Below are 27,250 nucleotides of genomic sequence, written 5' to 3'. Positions count from 1 at the left end.
CATCCCAAACAAATAGTAGCTATGCGCCTAATTGCACTCCTCTAACTATATTTAGGGGTGGCAATATCATCCAAACTCGATGAATAACCCATTCACCCGATCCAAATATATGGACGAAAACCCGAACTTAAGCGGGTGACGGATGGATGATGGATGGATGGGGTGAGGAATCGGGTCAGATTCATATGACAATACATCCAACCCATCACCCGATCCATCCATCCACCTGTTAAATTTATGAATAAAAAAATAGAAATAAATATATTTTTCAGTAGTTTAATGTCTATTTGTAATGTTAGGAATTGACATGCATTTTTAATTTAGTAAAAAGGAACAAGTAGTAGAAGGATATATCAAAGTTTTAAGGAATTGATCACTTTTTTATTTTTCAAATCTTGATTTTAATTATGAAAGTGAAAAGTTGTATTTATATATATTTCACCCGAATTATCAGTCGATCCACCCGATTTATCCATGCATAATTAATAGATCGGATATGGATAAAGGAAAATTAAGTGATAAATCGGGTGACGAATGGATAATTGGTGGGAGTCGGATGAAGCATCACCCGACCCATCCCTTGCCATCTCTAGTTATATTAAATGCGGAGAGAGGGCTCATTAGTCCAATCGGCAAATCCTTAGTGGTTTGTTGTTTCACCGCCTCACTTGTCAAACAGACAAACCAAAAAAACTTCAAAGTTCCCGCCTTGTGAAAAAAGTTTCCGCTAACATACACTGCTTACTACACATTTCATATTTCAATTACCAAAAAGCGTAATAAAGCCCTAAACCCCCAAATCTCGCCGGAAGATCGACGAATTCTCGCCGTCGACGTCGTGTAATGTCAACTTGGCAGATATTTTCCGACGCCGGAGACAATTTCCGGTGGGAAGTTTCTCCGTCACAGCAACCATCCCACCAGCAAACCAACCACCATTGCTCTACTCCTCCGCCTTCTCTTCCTTCCTTCCACGATGTTCTGCTTCAAGGTATTCCTCTTTCTCTCTCCTCTAATGGAGGTTTTCTGAAACAATTGATTTGATTTTGATAAATGATGGTGAAGTTGTGCAGGATGTTCGAAGATTTTGGAGGATTGTGATAAACGAAATGTTGTTGATGATGATGTTCCGATGTTTCGAACTGGATCCGGGAGCTCTGTTGTTTTGAAGAAATCGTCGATGGCGAAAGCTTCTTCTGTTCTTGGAGATGATTTTGTCGATAATTTTGATACAGGTTAGGGTTTCAGCACTTATTGTTTTGTTTTGTTGATTTTGATTTATTTCTTAGGTTGATGTTTGATATTTTGATTGTAATTGTATTAGGTTTTTATTCAATTATGTATGCTCAGCTGAAGTTTGATGTGATTGAAATTTGGGGAATTTGATTAGTCATACGTTTTGCCGGTTTAGTATTTACAGTGCTTTTGATATATTTGTAGCTGATTCTAAATCAATTATCAGCTATAATTCATTTTGAGGTATTTGAGACAGCGCTGAACTCTTGCTGATTACCAATTTGTTATTATCGCTATCTTTTGGCTGTGTATCTTGGATTAATATTGAATAAGTTGATGGGAATGTACATTCTAAACTAAGTACTATGCATTAATGCATTTTGAAGGAATTGGTTGGTTATAACTCGATAAATTGGAATGTGAGCACCTTGGGGATTGGAAAACTAGAATTGTGCATCTTATGGTTAATAAAAGTTTTTATTCAATTGCTTTTTCAGGACAACCATGTTTTAAAGGAAGCGGGTTCAGTACTCCTAATTCTATGTTTCAAACGGGCTCTGGGAAGAAAGTTAATGTATCTTCTAGTGGGCTTCTTAGAGCTAGAGCATTGTTGGGTGTCGAAGAAAGTAATGATGATTTCTCTACCCAAGGGTCTGAGCCTGCAAAGAAGAAATTTCGTGGTGTGGACACGTCTACATCTGAAAAACATTCATTATCAAATAAGAGGAAGTTTGGGATCAGCAGTATGGGAGCCAATAAGGATATGTACTTCTCAAAGTCTCCGTTTCATTTGAAGAGTGATTCATCTGGAGCTGAGTTTGGAGATGAGGATTTTGCTAAAATTATTCGACCAAATATGTCTGATTCTACCTGCAAACCGCCCGCAATTAAGTTCAATACTGCCGGTGGCAGATTTATATCAGTTTCTAGGGATGCCTTGCAGCGAGCGAGAAACCTTCTTGGCGACCCAGAGATGGACAGTCCTTCAAATGAGGAAGATGCAGGTGGCTCCATGTTTTCGTTTATCAAGGCTGGAGATTCTGATGGGAGCTTCTTTAACAAGGAAAATAAGACTGATTACTCTCATAAATCTGAACCAAATCCAAAAATCTTTGTATCTCCAATGAAGTCATCTTCTACTATTAAGCCATTATTAGAAGCCAAATCAGAGAACTTGATCTCAGGGACCAATTTGATGAGGAAATTCGATGCTGAGGAAAGAAACTGCATATCAAATGGTAAACTATCCTCATTGTGTCCGACAAAGAGTTTGCAAGGGAAGTCCATTGTACCTGATCCAGCACTGCAACCCACTACGGCCAATGGTGCTGGTCCTGGATTCCATAAATTCTCAAAGCCATCCGGGGTGCCACTATCTGATATATCAAACACTATAGGCTTTAACTCTAAAGTATCTGCAACTAAAAAAGGAACAACCACTGAGCTGAAAAGACTTGGGAAAAGAAGTTCTGTTTCTCCATTTAAAATGCCAAGAAATTCAAAGTTCATCACTCCTCTTAATAGCAACCTTTCTTCCATCCCTGATGGTGAGTTCATGAAATCATATAATGGATTTGACAAAGTTTCAGTACCCATTCCAACTTAACAAGTTCTTTGTGATTTAGGATTGCCCAGCAGGGAATCCGAGGCTTCACATTGTCGAAAAAGAGTTTGTACCCGTTACCCCTTTCAAAACTCAAGATTGTATGTCAAGGAATTTTTTGAAAAGCCTCCAACTTATCCAGAATTGGTACGTAATGGAATAATAATTGGTCTTTTTACTTTTAGCACTTTGATCTATTGTTCCTGAAATTTCCACTGAACCTTAATGAATGTAGCTGGACCATATTCCAGAGGAAGTGCGGCAGATAACCCCTCAAACTGCAGAGAAATACACATTTTTTGATGGATCCCAGCAGATTGGTGTTGAAAATTTCTACCATCTGTTGGTTCAGTCTGGAGCTTCTGCGCAACATGCATCAAAAGAGTAAATTATTCTAATATTCCCCTTTTCTCCCCTACCAAGACTCAGACTAGTCGTATTAGGAAGAAGTGGATATTTTTTAGTCTTAGAAATTTTACCTTCTGACTAAGATGGCAGAATGCATTTAAAATTTTATGAACTGCTTTGTGCAATTGAGCTTAAGCTAGTTTTGATATGTGTTCTGTTTACCTGATTATATACCAGACACTGAAAAAGACCCATGTGGTACATTATAAGCAGTTTTTGCGAAAGTTAACTCAAAGCTAGATTAATTTGGCTGGATACCTGCAGAACAAGAATCTAGTACACCTGACTTGGGCCACTCTCATCCACTTGTAGAATTGCCTAGCAAGAGTGGGAACACTATGAGATAGACCACAATTTAAACATGCATATTTGTTTCATTCCTAGTAATATGGGGCAGTTGAGAATTGAAATTCAGTTTTAATCTTTTTGATTCTTCAACATAGTTGGGTAGAATTGTGAAGGTTGTTTTGCTTCTTATAACTTTTATTACTTGAAGTTAATTTTTTTTCCCTTTTTTTTCTTTTTTTTTTGTTTATCTTGTAGGTGGGTCACAAATCACTTCAAGTGGATTGTGTGGAAACTTGCAAGCTATGAGAGGTGTTATTCATCTAAATTAATGAAGCAATTTTTAACTATTTCTAATGTGCTTGAGGAATTAAAGTATAGGTAAATGATAATTATGTTATGTTATTTATTTGTCTTTTCATTGAAACAAGAGCTTGAAGTGATTTGACAATTTTTATTGCATTTTTGCAGATATGAACGTGAAGTTAACCATGGTCAGCGTTCTGCAATCAAAAGAATTCTAGAAGGAGATGCATCACCTTCTTCCATGCTGGTGTTATGTGTCTGTGGGATTGAGGATCCAAGTACAAGTATGACAGATAAGAGTAGCAATTCTAGAATAGAACTTACTGATGGGTGGTACTCGGTATGTGCCCAGTTAGATCTTGCGTTGTCAAAGCAATTTGATGCGGGGAAGTTATTTGTGGGACAGAAACTACGGGTATAGCATTTCTATTTAATGCACTCCATGTCTTTCTAAGTATACTTCTTGAGAAAACAGTTTCTTAATGATTATTTTTCCTGTAGATATGTGGAGCTGGTTTAAATGGCTGGAGCGGACCTGTTTCTCCACTCAAGGTTTGCTTTGCCTTTTTGGCTTTCTTGAAGACTTCAAAGTAGCTGAGTAGTATAACCAATTGTATACGTCCATTTGGGTTATCTTATGGGTTTCCTCAGACCTTTTCTTTTTTCTTAGGCATCACCATCAATTAGTTTAATGCTGCACATTAATGGAACATACAGAGCTAGCTGGCACGAGCGTTTAGGATTATGTGAGTATCATTAACTAATATACTTCTCTTCTTTCTTAACATTTTGATTGTGACTTGATGATAGTCTCATTGTCTTGGCTGTCTTTACCTGGTCTTTTGAATTTGAAGGTAGAGGAATATGTGCACCGTTGGCATTCAGATGCATCAAGGATAATGGAGGTCTAATCCCTAGGACCCTAGTTGGAGTTACCAGGATATACCCTGTCCTTTATAGGGAAAGGTAGACTTCCGATGCTGCTGCACATTTCAACAATGTTCCGCTTTTGATGATATAATGTAAACAATTGTCAAAAAAAATAAAAGAAAATGTAAACCAATTGTGTCTTCTACAGGTTAAAGAGTGGAGGCTATATTGTGAGGTCAGAAAAGTTGGAGGCTTCACTAACTCAGCTTTACAACCGGAGGTGAGGTTTGCCCTGCTATTGTTGGTTAGATGTGTGATTGTTTCCCTTTTTGAACCAATTATCATGTTTTTAGATCATGGTGGAATACCATCACTATTTTCCTTGTCTTTGCTGGTGAATGGTTAATTGTTTACCTTCTAAATCGACGATTTTTTTGTAATATCGGTGGAATAGCTGTGTTGCCATTTATTTGGCATTTCTGGTGAACAGTTTTATTTAGATCCAATTAGTACTATTAAATCATGGTGGAGTAGCTGTGCTGACATATGCTTAGCTATGAAAAAAGCCTGATCACATGTACTGTTGAACTTTGTCTTTAATTAATATATTCAAGTGGAAAATTCTTCTCGAGTTTTCTTTAAAATATTTCTCATGTAAGCTTATGTTATAAGGTTCATATGAACAATTGCTGAAAACTGTCTTGGAAAGTGAACAAGACTGCCAAAAGATTAAGTTCTTCCCATTCAAACCAATATGATGTTATGAGTGTTATTTGACATTAACGGTGTGTTTGGATTGAAGGGAAGGGAAGGGAAAGGGAGAGATGAGGTATCTTTCATTTGGATAACAAATGAGGAAGAAGGGAATTGGAGGGGAGAGAAATGGAGGGATTAAATTGTAGGAAATTGATCCCTCCAACAATGGAGAGATCTGGAAGGAAAACTTACCATTCTTCCCTCCCCTCCCTTTCTCCCCTCCTCTTCCTCCCTCCCTTTCTTGTCCTTCCCCTATCTCTATCCAAACACACCGTAAAGATGAGTTTGGTTGACTCATTCAATAAAGCTCAAGTTATTTCAATTGGTGATGTAAGTTTGCATAATAACTGCAGCAACCACCTGGCTGCTGTCTCACCAGTGGCACTTGGCATGGTTGAAGAAGATTGCAACCTGATCCCTAAGGCAATGTTTGGATAGAGAGAAATGGAGGGAAAGGAAGAGAAAAGAAAAGGAGGGATACATCATCCTTTGTTTGGATAGAGTATAAGGAGGGAAGGGGAGGGAGTGGGAAGGACCCATTTTCCTACATTGTTGGAGAGATTTGGAAGGAAAATGAAAGGCCACCTTCTCCCCTCCCTTTCCCTTCCCTCTTTTTCCTTCCCCCTTCCTTTCCCCCTTCCTTTCCCTTCACTATTGTTATCCAAACATAGTGTAAGAAGCTCAGACTAGTAGGGACATTATTTCATAAGTATTGTGGATGAACTGCAATTAAGCTTGCATCCCCCCCCCCCCCCCACACACACACACGCACAAAATCACTTAAGTAGAAGGAGAAATAAGATGTGTGCTTTTAAATATAATTCCCGGCCTTCAAATATTTGGTATCCTCTCCTTCCCGAGCCACCCGATTTTCCCTTTCTTGAAGAATTATTTGAGGCAGTGACATACTTCTGTTGTCTTCCTTGCATGTACTGTATAATAATAAAATCTGCAATCTTTGTTTTATCAAGCAAGTCTTGCAGAAAGGTTAGCTGTTTTCTGTTTGATCCCTTTCTCCATTTCTAATGGAACAAAAAGATTCAATGTACATTGGCTCTGAATCACTTGCCCAAATGTATGCTGAAAAATTTAGGAGACGTTTCACACTAAATTTTTCCACGCTTCTTTTGCTGTACAGGCGCTCGAACATTATAGAAGGACTTACATCAGACTTTCAGAGAGGTTTGGTTGGTTCTTGTATAGAGGATGACTATGACAATGAAGGAGCAAAGATCATGAAGATGCTTGAGAGTGCTGCTGAACCAGAACTATTGATGGCAGAAATGAGTTCTGAGCAGCTAGCATCATTCTCCAAATATCGAGCAACCATTGATGTGTGTTCCTGCTCTAATGCTTTGATGAGATTTCAGATTTTATATAAAGCTAATATACTTTCCTAATTGCAGGAGACAAGACAGGGTGACTTGCAGAGGTTGATTGAGAAAGCACTTGAAGACGCGGGATTAAGTGTTAGAGACGTCACCCCATTTATGCGAGTAAGGGTTGTTGGACTAAAAAGGAGAGGGCAATACAAAGGTGAAGTTCAAAGGGAGGGATTAATTACAATTTGGAATCCTACTGAACAGCAGGTTGGTACAGATTAAGAGAAATCTTCTTTCGTTGCATGCTTCCAAACTTAGATGTAACTTCTTCCCTCTTACACCATCTTGACTTGTTGACTAATTGAACTTGTCTGAGTATCTATTCTCAATTTGAAATGGTATTTGTACTTGTCAGAAGCTAGAGCTTGTAGAGGGGCAGGCTTATGCTATTTCAGGCCTCATACCATCGCATTCTGATCCAAGCACGCTATATTTACAAGCTAGAGGTTCTAGCACCAAATGGAAGCCTTTGACTACTAAAGAGAAGGAATCATTTGGGTAAGTATCTGCTGCCTGGATTGCCAAACTGTATATAAGACTTATCTAATCTGACTATATTTTTTCTGTAGGCCCTTCTTTAATCCTCGCAAGCCAGTATCATTGTCAAGAATGGGGGAGGTTCCTTTGTCCAGGTGATTGTAACATGGTAGCATTTTTGAGTTATTATGCTTAAAGCTTTAGAGAGTTGTGGAAATATGTGTTTTGCTTACTTCCATTATATTGGCTGCACAGTGAATTTGATACAGCCGTGTTGGTATTACATGTGGGCCTTGAGTATATATCTGGTAAGCAAAAGAAACAGTGGGTGTTTGTTACTGATGGATCCTTGTGCGAAGCAGAAGTATCAACATTCTCCTTGCTGGCTATTAGCTTCTGCTCCCCGTGTGATGATGATTCTTCTTTATGTCCAATCAATTATAACCTTGTTGGCAGCATAGTAAGCAACCAGTTTTGTTTTCTTTCTTTCTTTTTTTTTTTTAAAAAAAATAAGCCAAAAGCTAGAGAAGTTGTTTGCACGTTTCAGTGATATTTTCTAGGAATTATGAATATTTGAACTGCACTTTTGTATTTAATGAGGACTAGTTTAGCTAAGAAGGGGTAGTTGGTGGTATGTGGTATGATTGGTTGAAATGAAGATCTTCTTCACTGATCAAGCTCAGGGCTGATCATATTGATTATTTTTGTTTTCTTATTATCATTGTGCTCCATGTTTACCTAATCCCTGAGTTAATGAATAATGATATTCAACACTTTTTTGCTAAAAAGAATCTACATAAGTTTTAGAGATAAGTTTTAGCTTTTTCGGTTTTATTCATTTCTAACCTTTTGAAGCTGTTTGTCTCAATAGAAACTGAGGTTAAAAAAGAGTGTCATTGCTTTCGATGTATTTTATAATTGAGATTTAATGTAATGGTTTGCTTTCATTACATATAATTAGTGTAGAACAATCTGGCTTTCTTCTCTTTCTCACTGGAGTATGGTGTGGATGTGGCATATTAGATATTTTGCAACTGTGCCCAGGAGGGAATGGGGCAGGAGGGTTTAGTCAGCTAACTTTGTAAATTGATCATTAGCATACAATAAAAAAAGTGCGTTCTGCTTATCTTGCATTACTGTAAAGTGATGGATTATGATGTTGCATAAATTTATTATTAGTTCATTTTGGCTCATTACTTATTCAAATTGGCATGCATTGATGATAAATTCCAAAAAGTTTCTACAATATTTATTTGCACGAGATTATACATTGGGAGCAGATGTGCAATTATGCTCCCAGTCAATGTTCTTTTCATTATACCCTGCTTCTTTTTCTTTCTTTTTTATTTTATTTTATTAACTTTTATTTATTTTACCATATAGAGTACTTTCATGTTCTTTTATATTGAACTTTGTATACTCTTACTGCATCGTTTCTTTATTTATTTATAAATAAAATTGAGATAAGTGTTCTTATTTTGAACTGTTTCTGGAAGAGTAGGATCTAATTTGCTTATTTTGCAGCTCAAGTTTGTTTTTTGTTTTCATAATTTTTGATAACAGATTGGCTTCTGCAATCTTGTGAAGAGAACTAAGGATCATGCAAATCATATGTGGGTAGCGGAAGCTACTGAAAATTCGACATATTACCTTAAATACAATCATCCTTGCTGTTCCCATCTCAAAGATGCCTTTGGTCTTGTTAAGAAATGGCAGCAGAGTGCAAGCTCGGTAAGCATCAGCTTCATATAACTTTTATTTCTTTGTTTTTTCTTTGATGCTCACAATCCTAAACTATGGCGTACGTAACACAGACAATCGAGAAGCTCAGGGAGAAGATTTTGCATATAGTTGGTGGTCCTAAAGGCTAGGACGTCTAAAACCTGACTGTTGTGTAAGTTGAGATGTTGCCTTTATCCATTTTCATATTTCATATTCATCTGAGAATTTTGGGTTAGGTCCAATTGGTCTAGTTGTCAACACAGATGCTCACAAGTAGGGAACTTTTTGCAGTGATTATTAGCAGGAGCTGAAACCAGGTTCCTGTATGAGCCCTAGCAAGTTCTAATATTAAATCTTCTTATATCATGCTCTGACATCTATGGAGCATCCATGCAACATATGAAATAGATGAAGCGTGTATCTTAGGAGCTCAAATTTTTAGCTGGTCAGTAAAAGAGGGTGTATCACACTATTTGGAATTCCGCAAGTGATGACACTTCTCCAAGCTGTCTCTCAGCTACAAAGCACGACTTACAACCTGCAGGAGTGCAGGATGGTCTTTGTTTCTGTCCATCAACATAGGCGAATGACAGACAGTTGCTGGGATAACCAGGCTAGTCCAACAAACATGTAAGGTGCTAAGAGCATCCTTTTTAAGCTTGGCAACTTGATGGCTGTAATCAACCTAGTATGTAACACAACACTGCCCCTGAATCACCTGATACAACTTCAAGCAATTTAGATGGAGGTTGGGTCTGCTAGAATCGGCCAGAGTCATGCTTGCAGGACATTGCCAAATTTGTACAGCAAAGGGGCTGATGAGTTATAAAATTAAATAATATCTTTAATTGTGTAAATGCAGCGTATTATTTGGAACCGCCCCTCCCCCAACACAGAGAAAATAGGTACATACGAAGAAAACCTTGTAATTTTGGAAATGAAGAGATGGATCAACTGAGTGTAGAGTTCATGGAAGTTATCATTTTGTACTCCATATTACTATCAGCAATGAATTATTGGAGGTTTATCACTGTTTTTTTAATTTTTTTTTACCTCTTAAGGATAAGTCAAACTGTTCATTCAAACAGGGATGAAAGTATAGCTCCTTATAACACTTTCCCTTTGAGACAAGAATAGTTAAGGCTCAAGTTAAGCTGGTTAACAACTGTGAGTTGCCTTTGTTCTCCAGAATTGGTCAGCTAGTCACCTCTAACTTCGCATAGAATTAGGAGTCACGTTTTGATAAATGATGAAGCATCCGCTTAAATATGATGGTCACAATTTTTAATTTTAGTTGTTTTAAAATAATAATTACGCTTGCACTTTTATATTAAGAATATAAAATCCACTTCTTTCTAGACTTTAGCTTTTGTGTCTAATTGTACTCCGTAATTTTTTTCTTACAAAGTTGCAATATTCCACTTTTCCCGTTTCTCTTAATGATTGGTTGATTAAATGTACTATGACTATGAAAAGCCAAATGTCCATTACTTTGAAATAAAGGGAGTAAGGGTCTGTTTGGTTTACTTTATTTTTATTTAACTGATCTGGTCTGAGCTGATCTGATTTGAATGTTGGATTTGATCAAACTTTGACCTTAAATAATCTATACGGAAAAAATGTATCAAGTGAAGTCTTGTGAGAGTCGTAATAATGTGTATTTTATTAATATATGATTTTCATAATTTTTTTCTTTACGAATTAAAGATAGGATTTTTTTTTAAATAACCACCCCTCAAATCACCCTATTTTGAAATAACCACCTCTTTTTTCGAATATTTAAAATAATCACCCCATAAAAAAATAAAGTTAGAATTCACCACCCATTGCCTGAGTCTGACCAATTTTTCGACAATTGGGCCCACCTAATGACTATTTTTTTCAGTTTATATACTCACAGTCTCGATTCTTTTTTCCTCAATTCATTTTCACCAACAACGGTCATTAAAAAAATTAAAAAAAATCATTGAAAAATCTCTAAATTCTCTTAAATTCTTCTGCAAATCAACAAAATAAACAAAGGAAGCCCTAATTAATGAGCAACAATCTATTTGTTGTTGTTCGAGTAATTGTTACTAATTATATGTTCAATTATTGACTCAATTGTTATTGTTGTATGTGACAATGAATTTCACCCAAAATTGAAAACCAAGGTTTATGAAAATGTAAAAATGAAGTGAGGAAAAAAGAATCGAGGCTTTGAGTATATAAAATGAAAAAAGTAGTTGTTAGGTGGGCCCACTTGACGGAAAATTGGTCCGACTTGGACAATGGAGGGTGAATTCTAACTTTATTTTTTTTAATGGGTGGTTATTTTAAATATTCGAAAAAAGGGGTGTTTATTTTAAAATAGGGTGATTTGAGGGGTGGTTATTTCAAAAAAAATCCTTAAAGGTATTTAACGATAAAAAACTGCATATAAAACGATGATCTGATATGAACTTATTTTTTCTGATCTGATTTAACTTATTTTTTCTGATTTGATCTGATCTGAACTTATTTTTTCTGAAATTAGTAAAAATAAGGTGAACTAAACAAGACCTAATTTGGTTATCTATTATCGATCGTTCTTAATTAACTTTTTGAAGTTGTTTTTAATGTACACCATATTGATTTACCTTCAGTATTATGTTTACAAAACATTGTCATTTGCTTGTTAATTATTTCTCACAAAAGAACACATTTTTAGGGCTATCTTTGAGAAAGGATTCTAGTCTTCTAGGGGATACATTAACCAAAGTCTACAATTGGAATTCTTTGCATACTTCTAAGAGTACAAGAACTTGTTCTCTTGTTGTACCAGGTTCAGGTTTTTTTTGTCTAAATAAGTGAAGAGTATTTTTATTTTTATATCTGAATTTCCTCACGCAACCATAGCCTTCTTCCTCCACGTACATGCATGATCCAGTCTTTCTCGATTAGTCATTTTTTATTTTTATTTTTACTCGATTAGTCATTTTTAAAATCCTTATTTTCAAGACTAACATGCTTAAGTCGCGTGTACATAAATATGTACAAAAACCATCTATTGAGTTGGACCAAATGACCATAACAAACTAATAGTATATACTTTGTTAAATAAAAAAAGTATATGCAATATCAAAATTATGTAGTTTTTTTATCCCAAAAGCATAAAGTTTCATCAGAAAATCATACGTTTCCAGACCTTTTTCTTACAAAAAAATCTGAAAGAACCTGTTTGAAGCTCATACAACATGCTCATTTGCTAAGAAAATAAAACAAGCCGCCATAATATTACACCCTGTGCTTTTGCATGTTTGTTAATCCCTGCATTTTTTGTACTACTTATATTCTTCTCTCTCAACTTTAATTAACAAACATTCTCTGTTACTCAATGGTAAGCTTTAGTACACTCACACATATAACTTCACTTAATCATGTCCGTTAATCGTAACACTATCATCAACCGTTGATCAAACTCTCACATAAGTTTGTTAAAGCTTGTTTCATCATTATATGTATAAATAGGACAACAAGGAACAAGAATGTTCAGAGTGCTTTCAAATTCAACTTTTATCTGAAAAGAAAACACTAAATGGAAGGTATGAGAGTTATGAAGAAAAGTCACAAAGCAAGAGGGTGTATTAAGACTACTCAAGGGCCTTGGATTGTACGTCGAAACACTAAGAAGAAGGGTGTTGTTAGTTCCCTACGGTTTCCTAGTGAAAGGGAACGTCTGAATAACAAGGAAAGGGAGAAGAAACGTCGCCTTATCACTAGGAAAATATTTGAAGGGCTTCGAGCTCATGGTGGTTACAAGTTGCCTAAGCATGCTGATAATAATGATCTTTTGAAGGCGCTATGTGATGAAGCAGGGTGGCATGTTGAGGAGGATGGCACTATCAGTAAGAAGGTATCATTCTAAGACTAATTTTATTTTTCTTGATTACTTGAAATTTGAGAGAGTTTATGTTTATTTTGAGTATTTGACTCATGAATTTTTCTACTTACAATTTTGTACTAGGATGGTGTGACTCTAGGCTTGAACAGTGGGGTGGTGACTCAAAACTCGAGTGGTGGTGTTGCTTCTGAAGATCACTCTCAGTTTAATGGAAGTGATGGATGCACTGGCGGTGGAGGCATTGACTTAACACTCTCACTTTCTCTGCCTGGCTATAACTAGCTTAGTTAGGATTCAGAAGACAGCAAAAAATAGCAATAGATATAGAAGAAGAATTCAAGAAATGATTGATAAAAACATGAAATTGTAAATCAAACTCTTTAATGATAAGATACACAACAGATATGGTGGAAATTGTTAATTAGGATTTCCAGGTTAAGATTAATCATAAACTACTCCATATTACAGCAGTTAAGAGTAATTGTCGACTTAAGTTTGGTATGTGCCTGTTCCGATTTCCGAATTATTTATCCACTCGTGCATCAAATTGGTGCAATTGCTAGAGTTTTAGAATCGGAACCAGTATAACAATTTGTAACTGCAATCAATGCTTGATTTGAGAGCTGATGGTCAAGTAAAGTGATAACTAACATAGGCAAATCCTTTGATTCGTAGGCTAAATTTGAGACAATTATGTAGTATTGACAGCAGATTTTTAACCAAGTGTATCAACCTCATAATTCACATATATTCGAGAATATCTATGAACTTTAGGTGAAACTTTTGACTTAGTTATAGTAAACAGTAGTGTTCATGGAATATGCTAATTACAATTTTGTGTATCCTTCTTACAAAAAATGGAAGAGCAGCTCATTCCATACATCAGGTACACCAGGCAAGCACCAATGTATACAATCAGAATATGACTCAGGATTTGACAACTGTTCAGGACTAAGCGTTTCCCAAAACTTGCGATAAATAGAAGGATGACCATCTTTTCGATATTCAGATAGCTGAGTGATGTTGAGAACTGTGACCTTTGATCCCAATCGACTTAGGATATCCTCCACGATACTCATTGTTTGCAAGTCGGAACCAGTTCCCCAGTAATTCTCCTGAATAATGGGATTACTCTCGTTGTAGCAGTTTCCTTGACTTTCTGGATTCCACTCTTGGCTCCTGAATGGAGACAAAGTAAGATGAGGTCAGTTAAGAGAGGAAAAGAGACCTAGCCAGAAGTAATTGGTAATACTAGCTTTATAAAAATTGAAAATGATGAGTCCACTAAAGCATACTATAAGGACCTGTAGCGCGGTAAATTTCAAATGAGTGTTGATCAATAGATGTGACATTTCTGACTTCTCTCAAGACCTTGGACGCAAGATGGAAAGATATACTTGGCTAGTGGTACATATAAGGAAGTATGAGAGAGATTGGTAGTCTTGGCCAATGAAGGGATTTTGCAATAAACTAGGACAGATATGTAACTATAGGTAGGATCTTTCCTCATTAAGTTAGGATGACTACAAAAATGCGCTTTCCTAGACAATATGACTGATATTAATAATGTTTCCTCATCAATACCACCATGCAGATTCATAAAACATGAATGAAAAATACAGCAGCAAAAGCAGAGCATGGACAATAAAATGATGTTTGAAAATTGCAATGAAGAAATATATTGAAATAACTGCTTCTGTGCACTCATTAGCACACTTTAATTTATTTAACAAAATCTATTGAAATAAGACGGCTTTACTAACAGCACTTCACAGCTTCAGGAAGTTATGGTGTTTTCAATGCAGTGCATACTATAAATACCTTTTTGTTTAGAGGGAGATTATCACAGTTGTATATACTCAAATGTACTAGTCTTGTTCCTACTATCAGTCTACAGTTGTAGAATGAATTTGTTGATTGATTTTCTAATGGTTTTATGCCTTTGTTTCTTTCATTACTGATATTAAGTAAATAGTTTTTTTTTTTTATAAAGATGTTAAGTACATAGTTACTAATCTTACTATAAGACGACTACATAAGATTGACACACAACATTAAAGCCGTATAATAACACAGTAAGACAGAGAAATTATCTAGGGTGTGTGGAAGACTAGAAGTGCCAGTAGTTATCTTGAAATGCTTTGTTAAAATGTATTTAACAGTATTAGGCTCCATTGTACCAATCAATAACTTCATTTAGTTTCCACCAAGTAATAAAGGTAAAACAAACAGATGAAAGGAGTAGCATTCAACTCCTGGAAAATAATTCCTATTGTCTATTGCTTATGACAACCATTTAAAATGAAACTCATATTGAATAAATTAAAAAAAAAAAAAAAAAAAAAAAAACACCAAGTCTTAGATTTATGAATTTATCAAACAACCTTTTATGAAACCAATATCATGAATCAATTTCATACATGTGCCGTAGAGGTGCTGGCTTCAAAACTCAGAAGCTTCATATAGTTTATAAATATACATACATAAGCTACTCTAACAATAGATTAACAATATTAGTCGTGTGGTGCCAGAGAGAAATTCTCTTTATTCACAAGGAACCATCATACCATCCAAACACAATAAAAGACATTTGTTCACCATTTCCCTTGGGTGACTATCCTTCTATCACAGCATATCATTATAAAGCAATACGAGGTGATATAAGATAATATAAGGGATACAGATTCATTCACATATGTATCTAGGACTAGGATATGGCATTGTATTCCGGTTAGGAGAATATAATATGTAATTGAACTGTAATCCTGTTAATAGTCCAGGCTAATTTATTGCTCTAAACTGTAACTCTGTAAGTTATCTTTCAAAAGGTGAACATCTGAAAAAAAAACCTTCAGATTTTTCTATAACTCAGTAATGACAAAAATTGTAAGCAAAGGAAACCAATGTCGGATGCTCAGGTCAATTTGAAACTAATTAGCAAGGTTCAATAAAATGATTAAGGTGGTTAGGCACTCACCACATATGTGTAGGTGACATGGTAACAAAAAACACTCGCTTCTCGAGAGGATTGACATTAGAATCCACCCACTTAGCCCAGGTTTTCATGGCCAACTCCATGGCTCGTACACCATCCAACTCTTCACAAACTCCATTATCTTCACTGCTCCACCTGATGATTAATAAAATGCATGACAATTAAATTTTAGCTCTTGGCCAGAACTTAAATCTGTGCCAAAGATTAAAAAAGGATCATACTCACAACAGCTTTACCGGTCCTTGTCTCCACCATAAGTACGTATTGAATACAAGTATATCAGCATTCTCCCATTTGGAAAGATGCCTTGAAGCTGAATCTGGACGGATTATTCGATCACCTAACCTATGATTCACAGGATCATCGGAATTTGAATCAACAAGTAAAGGAGCCCATAGAAATTCAATTGTAGCATTATACTCCTGCATAACAGAGGGTGTTCAAATCAAGAACTCAAAGTTCCATAAATTATAAATGGGATGTTAATTAGCTACTGCAAAAGATCCTTAACAGTCCAACACAGATACGGACACTTACACTTCATTTTGAATGAGAATTTTACACAATATTAATAAATTTGCTACTGCACATGTACAATATTAAAGTACCCAAGTCCGACTAACATTGCTGACAAGTCCAACACACATGAAAGGAACATTCAAATAGAGAACTACTATAAAATACCTCTGCTCGAAAGACAGTAAGATGAGCATTTGGGGACATAGACCTCTTGTTAGCTGGAATCACTGACTGTAGCAAGCACACCATAGAGATCCATTGCCCTCTATTAAGTGAATCTCCCACAAACATTAATCTCTTCCCTCTCAGCTTTTCCCAAATTTCAGTAACACTCCATCTGTTAACAACACCAAACCAAACCATCATCAAATTCAGTGAAAAACAACCATAATTCACAAACCTAAGCTCAAAAACAGCAATATTTCAATGTCTCATCAATCATTCATAACAGTTACCTTTTCAAGTTGCAGTCATTTGGCTGCCACCTCCAATATTGGTACCCCAAATCAGGTCTTCCATGCTTATGACAAGCTAACTGATCAGACATGTAAGGACAGTGGGACTCATTGTATAGAGGATATGATCCATTATCAAACTCCCATTTTCCTGTAAACACATCACACTCCTTGATACCACCCGAAACCGGCGAATGCCGGTCACTTCTACCCCACCCCACTTCTCCTCCATTGTACTCTACAGTAGAGCTACATGTAGTGAATCCATCCAACGCAACTGCAACACCCAATTCAGAAAAATTCACCTTTAGGGCAAAACATAAACACAAACACAAGTTATCCAACACTACAAAACACAAGAAACCCACCAAAATTCAGCCACCATTTTAACAAATTCAACAAACCCATCACTCAAAACACAGAATTTCAACAAACCCACAAAAATTCACCACTAAAAAAGCAAGAAATTGAAGAAAATTAGTGATTATACACAACAAACCTGGAGATGAATTCTGGGTATTTTGAAGATGAGGGTTATGATCTTGGGGTTGATACTCGTGAATTCTGAACTCGTTGAAAAGAACAGTAACAGTAATTAAAAGCATAAAGATAAGAGAAATAAGAGGTAAGTGAGACCTTCTCCTGCTCCATTTCCAGCCTTGCACCATAGCTGCTGAAATGTAAGGAGAGAGAAAGTGAGAGGGAAGAAGTAGTAGAGATTCGAATGTTGGATTTTGTCCTGAAAATTAAATATGGCACTAAATTGACGTTTACCGACAGTGACTGGTAATGGAAACTCGAAGAATTAGACGAAGACTGTATCTTATTTGTTGATTATTTGATTAATTAAGGGTTGAATTTGAATCATAGTACTGACTTTACTGAGAATATGTTCTTCAATAAATTAGTAATTTTTGGTTTACTTTACTAAAATTTTACTTTAATGGGTTTAAGGCTTTTAAGCAATACAATTATTGATAAAGTATACAAAATATTTGATTATATTAAAAGAAAAATACACTTTAATAATCTAAATTATTGACGATTTACTTTTTATAATCTCAATTAAAGTTTATTATCTAATAATCTCAACTAGTGTTTGTCTCCAATGGTCTCAACCGATTAACACCTAGTCAACGACCTGTTATACTAGGTAACCATGACATGTGTTAAAACGTGATTGGCCCAAAAAAAATTACCTAGCCATCTTCCACCACCGCTAAACCCTAGCCCCTCCCCTTACCTCGCTGGAAAAGGGTCGGCCACCTCCTTAACCACCAAAAATCAGTCGGCTGACCCTTTACCACTCCACCTGAGAGTACTTGACCCACCCTTGACTCCCAAAACACCCACACAGCCTACCCCGATCCTAAAAACTACCAATACGAACCTCCATACTAGGCCTTCTCTTTTCCTCTGTCGCCAAAACCGCCCCTCCTTCCTTCCCCCATCGTTGAAACAACCGATTTCGAGGGTGGAGAAAGGGAGGAACGGTGAATTTTGCGGCGGAGGAAAGGAGAGGGCGCATAATTTCGGAGATGGGTTAGTGGTTTTTGGATCGAGCCGGTTGGGTAGATGGTTTTGGGGATCGACGGTATGTCGGGTGGGGTACGGTGCTAAAGGGCAGGCCGACTGGTTTTTGTTGGTTAAGGGGGTGGCCGGGAACTTTTCAGACAAGGTTAGGGAAAGGGTTAGGGTTTGGAAGTGGTGGGAAGGTGGCTGGGGAAATTTTGGATTTTTTTTGAATGTATTATTTTTTTTATTATTTTTGGGTCAATCACGTGTTGACATGTGACGATTATTACCAACAAAAAAAAAATCACTCTTTCAACAGGTTAGCGGTCATTAGGACCATTGGAGGCAAACATCTATCATAGTTAGGATTGTTAAATAATAAACTTTAGTTGAGATTATTTGAAGTAAATCGCCTATAGTTAAATTATTAAAGTGTATTTTTCCTAAATTAAATGCAATTGTATTTGTTTGGCATTGTTCAACAACTTCATTCTGTTCACTTTTTTTTTTTTTTTTTTTTGACAAACTTCTATTCACATTACTTTCACTTTATTCAATTTATTGTAGATAAGTTGCTTTCTAGATAAATAAATAAATTATTGTAGATAAGTTCAGGTGAATTATAAGTATAGATAATTAGAAATATGTCTAAACTTTCCATTATACATGACATTCTTGATTTGATTCCTTGCCCTCTCATCTAAAGCTGCTTGACTAATATGACTATCACAACGTTTGGAAATTGGAAATAGCATGTATAAGTTCTGGCCTGGCCAAAATTAGCTCTTAATTACTACTGTAACTAATCAAATAAGTTGCTCGAACTAGGTATCATTCCAGTACATATTATTTCTACACCATTTGTTTTAACTGTAGCATGTTATTTCAGCAATAGCCGTCAACTATATTTAATTCATGTGTAAAATCTAATCTGAAAAATAATGTGGTATACATGTATGCTTCAAATTTACAAATACATCAATTAATCTGTAAAATCTAATTTGAAGAATTCACGTGGTACGCTCATGCAAACCATGCTTCAATTCCAAAAACGTGCATGACAATCATTTTCAAGTAAGAAGCCTATTCTAAGTGTGAAGTTTTCAAATAATAGCTAGGCTACGCTACAAAGAAAGTTATGAGAGGGAAGGGAACTTATTAATGAAAATAACGATGTATCGACAATACATTTTATCTAATTAAGAAAATAATAAACCTAAATGGATAGTAGTATCAAATTTCAGACCTTCCAAAGCCTCAACATTTTCTAGCTAGTACACGACTTGTTTGCAAGACAATTATAGTTAAAATATCTCCACCTTTGAGACTTTGATGTATTAAATTATTGGAAAATTTGATTCTAATAATCCAACCTGTTCGCGGTCCTATTTTATTAATTCGACCTTTTGATTATTCTACAATAATCCAAGCTTTAGGGGGTATTCTATTTTATTAGGCCATTGTGACCTGCTACCTATTCTTCAGGTATTTCTTTTATTTTTTTTTTTCATTTTCAATGTTTTTAATTCATTTTTAGTTTTAAATTAAAAAAAAATTGATATCAGTCCTTCCCTTCCCCCATTGATTTCGGCAGCTTGAATCCCCGTCCGGCAACCCCTCCTATTTCCGGTTACTCCATCCCCTCCCCCATGACCTCCCTTTTCCGGCCAATCTCTCCCCTTCCCTCTCTCTTTTTGGGTGTCGTGTCACCGTTCTTCATGAGAGCACCTTATGGGTCTTCAATTGGTCGAAGATTGAAGATGCTCCTTTCAAATTACTGCAATTACAGGCCAAAATTGTTGCAATTGGTGGCGAAATGATGTTTGCAGTGGTGAATGGTACGGTGTAATTTAAGGGGTTGTTGGTGGGCGAAGCTGGCGGTGCGGCTGTTGTGTTTTGCGGTAGTTGCTACGCTGTGCGTTGTAAGGGTTGTGCTAGGAATCAGGTCAGAAAAAAAGAGCACACACACAATACACAGAAGATTAGGAAGCTCAAATGGTATGATGTATTGATAATCAGTGTAGTTATGCAATACAACTCTACTTCTTTTGAGAGGAAGGATCTCTCTAACAAACTTCACTCTAATCAATATTCAGCATGCTTTCTCTATTACAAAAACTCCTATACATAACCAGTTACTTAGCATCTAGCATCTTCTACAGCTAAGAATAACAAACTTATTTCCCACAATTACCAAAGTACCCTGAAACCCATAACAAACTTTATAACAGAATTTCCTACTCATCATCAAGTTGCTAAAATTATTCTTCTTGGGCTTCCTTCGAGCATATGTGATCAAAGGCCTAGGCTGACCCCTTGCAATACCCCCTTCCCAAACATGCACCTTGTCCTCAGGGTGGAAAGAAGGGAATCTGTCATCTATCTCAGAGAATTGCTCCAAGTAGCCTCAAACTCTTGCAACCCTTTCCATTTGATTAAAACTTCCACCGCCTGGTGAGAAGACCTCACTCCAAGCACTGCTTCAGGTTCCACATCAAGAACCAAGTCAGAGGTAAGTTAAGAAGGAAGCTGAGAGGGTAAGTGTCCTGTTCCAATGTCTTTTTTCAGCTGGGATATATGAAAAACTAGGTGAATTTTGGCAGAGTCAGGTAGTTGCAGCCGTAAGCCACTTTCCCTACCCTTTGCAGCACTGTGCATGGTCATAGAACCTAGGAGACAGCTTTTCATTCTTTCATTTTGCCAAAGATTGTTGTCTGTATGGCTGTAACTTCAAATACACCATATCTCCAACCTGAAATTCACCTTCTCTTCTACCCTTGACTTCATATTGCTTCATATAGCATTGAGCTTGAACCAAATGAAATTTCAGTTCATCCAGTATGGCATCTCTTTCCAACAGTTGATCTTCAATAGAAGAGATAGAAGTACTACCAGGGGTGAAGCGCACTAAATGAGGAGGGTCCCTCCCATATAGTGCCTTGAATGGAGTACAATGTGTGGCTGTATGGTAAGCCGTATTGTACCAATATTATGCCCAATGAAGCCAAGAATCCCAGCACTTAGGTTTCCCATTAACAAAGCAACGAAGGTAAGACTCACCGCCCTTGTTAAGAACCTCAGTCTGTCCATCTGTCTCGGGGTGGTAGGAAGGATGTGCTTCTACGCAATAGAGTACCCTGAAGTTTGAACAATTCAGACCAAAACACACTCAAAAACACTTTGTCTCGATCTGAGACAATAGAAGAGGGAATGCCATGGAGTCTAACAACCTCCTTCATGAAGCAATGAGCCACCCCTTGAGCTGTGTAAGGATGCTTTAATGGTATGAAGTGACCGTACTTTGTGAGCCGATCAAACGCTACTAAGATTGAATCCCACCCTCCGGACTTAGGTAAACCCTCCACAAAGTCCATAGATATATCTTCCCATACCTTATCCGAAATAGGCAAGGGTTGAAGCAACCCCAAGGGAGAGGGAGTTGATGTCTTGTTCTGCTGACAAACATGACATTGCTTGACATAACCTGCTACATCTCTCCTCATGCCTGATGAATAACATTCGGCTGCCAAACGTTGATAAGTTTTCAAGTCTCTAGCATGCTCTCCAACTGGTGAATCATGGTACTCCTTAAGTAACCTAGCCGTGAGCTCAAAGTTGTTAGGAATTACTATCCTTCCCTTGTACCTAAGCATCCCATTTTCAATAGAAAACCATTTTGGGGCAGAACCACCCTCCTGCAACTGAGAAGTCAGCTTCTGCAGCCCCAAATCCTTGTCAATGAATGACTTGATATACTCCCAACTCACCCCACAAGTTGTTACTAGAGTGGCACACTCCACCTCAGGTTGTTGTTGCCTTGACAGAGCATCAGCTACCCTGTTGGTAGGACCCGAATTGTAGTGTATATCAAAAGTGTAACCAAGAAGCTTGCTCACCCATTTCTGATAAGCATGCCCCACCTCTCTTTGTTCCAATAAGAACCTCAAACTCTTCTGGTCAGTGCGCTCTATGAATTACCTTCCTAACAAATAGTGCCTCCATTTCTCTATAGCAAACACAATCCCCATTAACTCCTTCTCATAAATTGTCTTTGCTCTAGCCCGAATACCCAAAACTTTACTGTAATATGCTATGCCCCTAACCCAAAGCCTGAGGCATCAGTTTCAATGATAAAGGGCAATGAGAAATTAGGCATGGCCAAAATAGGTGCTCTGGTCATGGCTAATTTCAGAGCTTCGAAGGCCTGAGTAGCTTCAGCAGTCCATCCCCAACACTCTTTACGCAATTGGTCAGTCAAGGGCCTTGCTATTGCAGCATAACCTTGGATAAATTTTATGTAATAGCCCGTAAGACCTAAGAACCCACGTAAGTCCTTGAGATTCATAGGAACCGGCCAGTTAACTATGACATGAATTTACGAGGCATCAACTTCCACTCCCAAAGCTGAAATAACATGGCCGAGGTAGGTTACTTTTTCCTTTCCAATGTCACACTTCTTCATATTAGCATAGAGGGAGTGCGAAGCCAAAGTTTGAAAAACCTGATGCAAGTGGGAGTAGTGTTCATCCATAGACCGACTATAGATGAGTATATCATCGAAAAACACCAAAATGAACTTCCCGAGAAAAGGTATGAACACCTCGTTCATTAAGGATTGAAAAGTAGTTGGGGCTTTTGTAAGCCCGAAAGGCATTATGAGGAATTCGTAATGCCCCTCGTGAGTGCGAAACGCTGTCTTAGGCACATCCTCTTACTTCACACGGATCTGATGGTAACCTGACTTGAGGTCCAATTTCGTGAACACCTTAGCACCGTGGAGTTCATCAAGTAATTCGTCGATCACCGGAATAGGAAATTTGGTGGGGATTGTCTCCTTATTGAGGGCCCTATGTTCGACACAGAAACACCATGAACCGTCCTTCTTCTTAACTAGAAGAACCAGACTAGAACAGGCACCAGAAGAGGGTTGAAAAATTCCAGCCTTGAGCATGTCCTGTACTAATTTCTCAATCTCATCTTTCTGGTACTGAGGGTACAGGCCGCACACTAATGGGATTAGTCCCATTCTTCAAGGTTATGGCATGCTCAATGTCTCTGGTGGGAGGCAGCCCTTCCAGCATTTGAAACACTTGCTAGAACCTATCAGTGAGAGGTTGGAGAGGGGCAGGAACATGAGTGTCATTCCCCTACTGCCCATCCAATTGATTGAACTCCACCAAAACACCATGTCCTTCTCTTTGCAAGGTCTTAACCATTGCCTTTAGTGAAATGCAGGTCCTTTCCAATTGTGGGTCCCCCTTGAGGGTCACCATTTCTCCCCCTACTTGAAATTTCAGAGTCTGATTCTTCCAATTCGAGGCAATTGTGCCCAACTTCTCAAGCCACTGGACGCCTAGAATCACATCCGAGTTTCCCATAGGTAAAATTAGAAAATCCTCAATAATGGAGAATCCCTACAGCTTTAACAGTACCCCTTACTCATCCCTTCTCCTTGAACAGTCTCACTCGTTCCCAAGGTGAACCCAAATTGCTTAGAATCGGAGATGGGTATATTCAAATGGGTTGCTGCCATGGTGGAGATGAAATTGTGTGTGGCTCCTGGGTCCACCATTACTACCACCTTGCCCTCGTTGATGGTCCCCACCAAACGCATAGTCTTAGGGCTGGTTATGCCTATGACCGAACAAATAGATACTCCCGGTTGCAGTTCAAGAGGGAGAGAATAAACATGGGAAGTAGGAGAAATATGGGAAGTAGGAGAAACAGGGGAGGTAGGAGCTAAAAATTCAACAGTAGCAAGCTCACCTGACGCGCCACCGTCATCCTCGTCTTCCTCAACAGTTAGAAGCACGCTTAGTTCCCGGCGACGGCATCGGTGGTTCAAGTTCCACTTCTCATCGCATCGGAAACATAGCTCTTGCTCGCGTTTTTTATGCACCTCCTTCTCTGACAACCTCCTTAATTATACCTCCGGTGTTGTTGTGGTGGTTGTATGAGAGGCGATTTGGCTGAGATTGGGTGGAATGGTGTTGGGTCGGGGTTGTGTTTAGGTTCGGGATTGTGTTTAGGTTTGGGATCGTGTTTTGGTTGGGGTTAGTGGGATTGTAACGTTGGGTTGGGTAAGGTGTTTTCCAAATGGGTGGGCCTCCTCCAGATTTGGGTTTTGGGCTGACCCGGATTTTCTCCTCGACCCGCATAGACAATTCCATAGCATGATCCAAGGTAACCGGATCCAGGATCCGGACCTCCACTCGGATCTTCTCCTCCAACCCATTTATATATTGCCCTTTCGCAATTTCTTCTAGAACACCTTCAAGGGGAGCTAGTAGCTCGATGAATCGTCGTCGATAATCGGCCACTGTGCCGGTTTGCTGGTGAGCCAACCATTGCTCATGCAGTGTTCCCGTTGCGGTGGTGCGAAATCGCCGGAGTATCAATTTCTTCAATGAATCCCAAGTCAGTAACGGGTGGCGACGATGCTCCCATTGATACCAAAGCAGGGCATCGCCGTTAAGAGCCACCACCCCCGCCTCCATTTGATCCTCCTCACTGAGCCAATAAAAATGAAAAAATCGCTCAGCCCTGAAGATCCAGCCATCTGGATTAGCTCCATAAAAAATGGGTAAGTCAAGTTTCCTCACCTTCCAATTCGATTGACACCCATGGAGACCACCGTTCTGCATCTCCAACTGTGGTGGTGCACCGACAAACGGGTTGTCCTATTGAAATGAAGACCCATTCACACCAGACGCATGATTTTCCGTTCGGTTCTTCTCTTGGCTAGCAGCGAACTGAGATGTTAGATCCGCCTTAAACGCCACCAAAGTTGTAGTGATTTCTTGAGCAACGCGGCCAGGAACACCTGCAATCTCCTGCTCCAAGAGATCCAAACTCTGCCCATGGGTAAGTCGAGCCATCTTCTACTCCGACGAGGATCGTGGTTGCTCTGATACCAAATTGCTAGGAATCAGGTCAGAAAAACAGAGCACACACACAATACACAGAAGATTAGGAAGCTCAAATGGTATGATGTATTGATAATCAGTGTAGTTATGAAATACAACTCTACTTCTTTTGAGAGGAAGGATCTCTCCAACAAACTTCACTCTAATCAATATTCAGCATGCTTTCTTTATTACAAAAACTCCTATATATAACCAGTTACTTAGCATCTAGCATCTTCTGCAGCTAAGAATAACAAACTTATTTCCCACAATTACCAAAGTACCCTAAAACCCATAACAAACTTTATAACAGAATTTCCCACTCATCATCAAGTTGCTAGATTTATTCTTCTTGGGCTTCCTTCGAGCATATGTGATCAAAGGCCTAGGTTGACCCCTTACAGGTTGTTGCGGTATTAGGATGTGTTTGGAGTTGTAGGAGGTGCTTGTAGTAAGGTCTATGGGTTTGGAGTTATGGGATGATGTTGTGGGAGTTGTGCGCGGCTGGTGTTGCCGCGGAAGAAGTGGTGTGGCTGGTTGTTGTCGTTGTTGCGGGCGATTGGTGGCTGGTGGGATAGGGTTCCTTGCTGCCTGCGGTTGGTGGAGGTGTGGTGGGCGGAGATTTCGCTGGTCCATTCATGGAGGTGTAGAAAGGGAGGAAGATGAAGATAAAGAAGAAAAGGAAAAAAAGGATTTTTTTTCTTTAATATTAAATTTTAAATCAAAAATATATTTAGACTAATAATAATGTGACACATTGCAGGTGACTTATTGTTGCAGGTTAAGGGACCTGCTTGGCCTAATAGAATAGAACACCCCCTAAAGCTTGGATTATTGTGGAATAATCAAAATGTTTAATAAAATAGGACCATGCAAAGGTTGGATTATTAGAATCAAATTTTCCTAAATTATTTATCCATGAACCCACCGTGACCACCTTAGTTTTTTTTTTTTTTTTTTTTTTGGACAAAAGATATTATTAAAGAAAAGCAGTATTACAACCTAAACACTAAAAGACACACACTAAATACTATTACAGGAAGAACGAAGAGAACAAAATACTGGCATTATCTTGCAGCAAACCAATAACTGCGGAGCCTGGACAACCAAGAAAACCAAATCACATCCAAATAGTGGACTAAGAGAAGCCAAATGAATTGAAACATTCGAGATGTACCAAGAGCGCAAATCACAAACATTAACCGAAAGTGGCAGATGGAAATTGTTAGGAGACGAAAGAACCCGAAATATGCATCCTGTTGCTGAAGAACAAACCTATGACACCATTCCACTCCTAGGGATCAAAAAGCATAAATGCATCCTAGGAGTCTGGAAACAAAACCTAAAGAGTCATATACTGTAACGACTCTATGAGAAACCGTGCATCCAAATGCAGGTTCTCCTCTTGCAACTCTACCAACAGAGAATGCAAGAAAATGGAAGATTTTGCTTAACCTAAACATCAAAGATGAGTAGCCTTCTTCAAGATATTGATTATTAACAGCGATGACTGACCTTGTCATCACCCAAACTGATTGAGCTATGCAAAAACAACCAAAGATTCACTTCACAAACAATCCGGGGAAGACTAATTCAATCACGATACTATATAATAATAAAATTTATATACAAAAAAAAACCTAAGGAAAAAAAAACACAAGCTAGTTATAAGAAGAAAATTATTAAAGGCCCGACGACTTATACAAAAAAAAGTTGTTTATTTTGTTCAGAATTACTCTATGGCTGATAGAATTGGTTTGTATGAGAAATAATATGGCCTCTAAAACATCATTAGCAAATAAAAAACATTTTTCTTTTTCAAATTTGAAAGAAGTTACAAGAAAATAGCATTGGTCATGTTGAAAATGAAGTCTTGAACAAAAGTATTGTGTAATTTGTTAGAATAATTAAATTTCCTCTTGCCTATTTATACACAAAATTAACACGTTGTCAA

The 27,250-nt window shown here is 37.8% G+C and overlaps 2 protein-coding genes across 3 annotated transcripts; one reads left to right on the top strand and one right to left on the bottom strand.

Moving 5' to 3' along the window:
• The first annotated feature begins 644 nt into the window (after positions 1-644).
• On the top strand, positions 645-10,199 carry LOC110710775 (protein BREAST CANCER SUSCEPTIBILITY 2 homolog B-like). The gene is made up of 19 exons (XM_021889118.1): positions 645-991; positions 1,074-1,235; positions 1,734-2,783; positions 2,862-2,986; positions 3,075-3,223; positions 3,791-3,913; positions 4,004-4,253; positions 4,340-4,390; positions 4,509-4,584; positions 4,693-4,804; positions 4,917-4,988; positions 6,603-6,798; positions 6,871-7,053; positions 7,202-7,344; positions 7,416-7,478; positions 7,579-7,783; positions 8,887-9,054; positions 9,138-9,217; positions 9,337-10,199. The coding sequence occupies exons 1-18, from the start codon at positions 844-846 to the stop codon at positions 9,192-9,194; spliced, it is 3,333 nt and encodes a 1,110-aa protein (XP_021744810.1). The 5' UTR covers positions 645-843; the 3' UTR covers positions 9,195-9,217; positions 9,337-10,199.
• A 3,420-nt stretch (positions 10,200-13,619) lies between these two features.
• Positions 13,620-17,765, bottom strand: LOC110710774 (protein trichome birefringence-like 35). Of its 2 annotated transcripts, none has more exons than XM_021889115.1 (7): positions 17,651-17,765; positions 17,376-17,546; positions 16,877-17,153; positions 16,587-16,758; positions 16,128-16,324; positions 15,885-16,037; positions 13,620-14,086 (listed from the first exon to the last, which is right to left on the bottom strand). In XM_021889115.1, the coding sequence occupies exons 2-7, from the start codon at positions 17,542-17,544 to the stop codon at positions 13,756-13,758; spliced, it is 1,299 nt and encodes a 432-aa protein (XP_021744807.1). In that variant the 5' UTR covers positions 17,545-17,546; positions 17,651-17,765; the 3' UTR covers positions 13,620-13,755. The 2 variants fall into 2 exon arrangements, with proteins under 2 accessions (XP_021744807.1, XP_021744806.1); XM_021889114.1 differs by having other exon boundaries at positions 17,376-17,549; positions 17,651-17,763.
• Between the last annotated feature and the right edge of the window lie 9,485 nt (positions 17,766-27,250).

Source organism: Chenopodium quinoa, unplaced genomic scaffold, assembly GCF_001683475.1.
Source record: "Chenopodium quinoa cultivar QQ74 unplaced genomic scaffold, ASM168347v1, whole genome shotgun sequence".
NCBI lineage: Eukaryota > Viridiplantae > Streptophyta > Magnoliopsida > Caryophyllales > Amaranthaceae > Chenopodium > Chenopodium quinoa.
This window is presented reverse-complemented; position numbering and strand designations above follow the sequence as displayed.

Coding starts and splice junctions, on each gene's coding strand:
- LOC110710774 (XM_021889115.1), bottom strand. CDS start 17,544: ATGGTGCAAGGCTGGAAATGGAGCAGGAGAAGGTCTCACTTACCTCTT. Junction 17,154..17,375: donor TACCCAGAATTCATCTCCAG/GTTTGTTGTGTA, acceptor TGGGTGTTGCAG/TTGCGTTGGATGGATTCACT. Junction 14,087..15,884: donor ATGTCACCTACACATATGTG/GTGAGTGCCTAA, acceptor GTCTCCATTCAG/GAGCCAAGAGTGGAATCCAG.
- LOC110710775 (XM_021889118.1), top strand. CDS start 844: ATGTCAACTTGGCAGATATTTTCCGACGCCGGAGACAATTTCCGGTGG. Junction 4,989..6,602: donor ACTCAGCTTTACAACCGGAG/GTGAGGTTTGCC, acceptor TTTGCTGTACAG/GCGCTCGAACATTATAGAAG. Junction 7,784..8,886: donor ATAACCTTGTTGGCAGCATA/GTAAGCAACCAG, acceptor TTTTGATAACAG/ATTGGCTTCTGCAATCTTGT.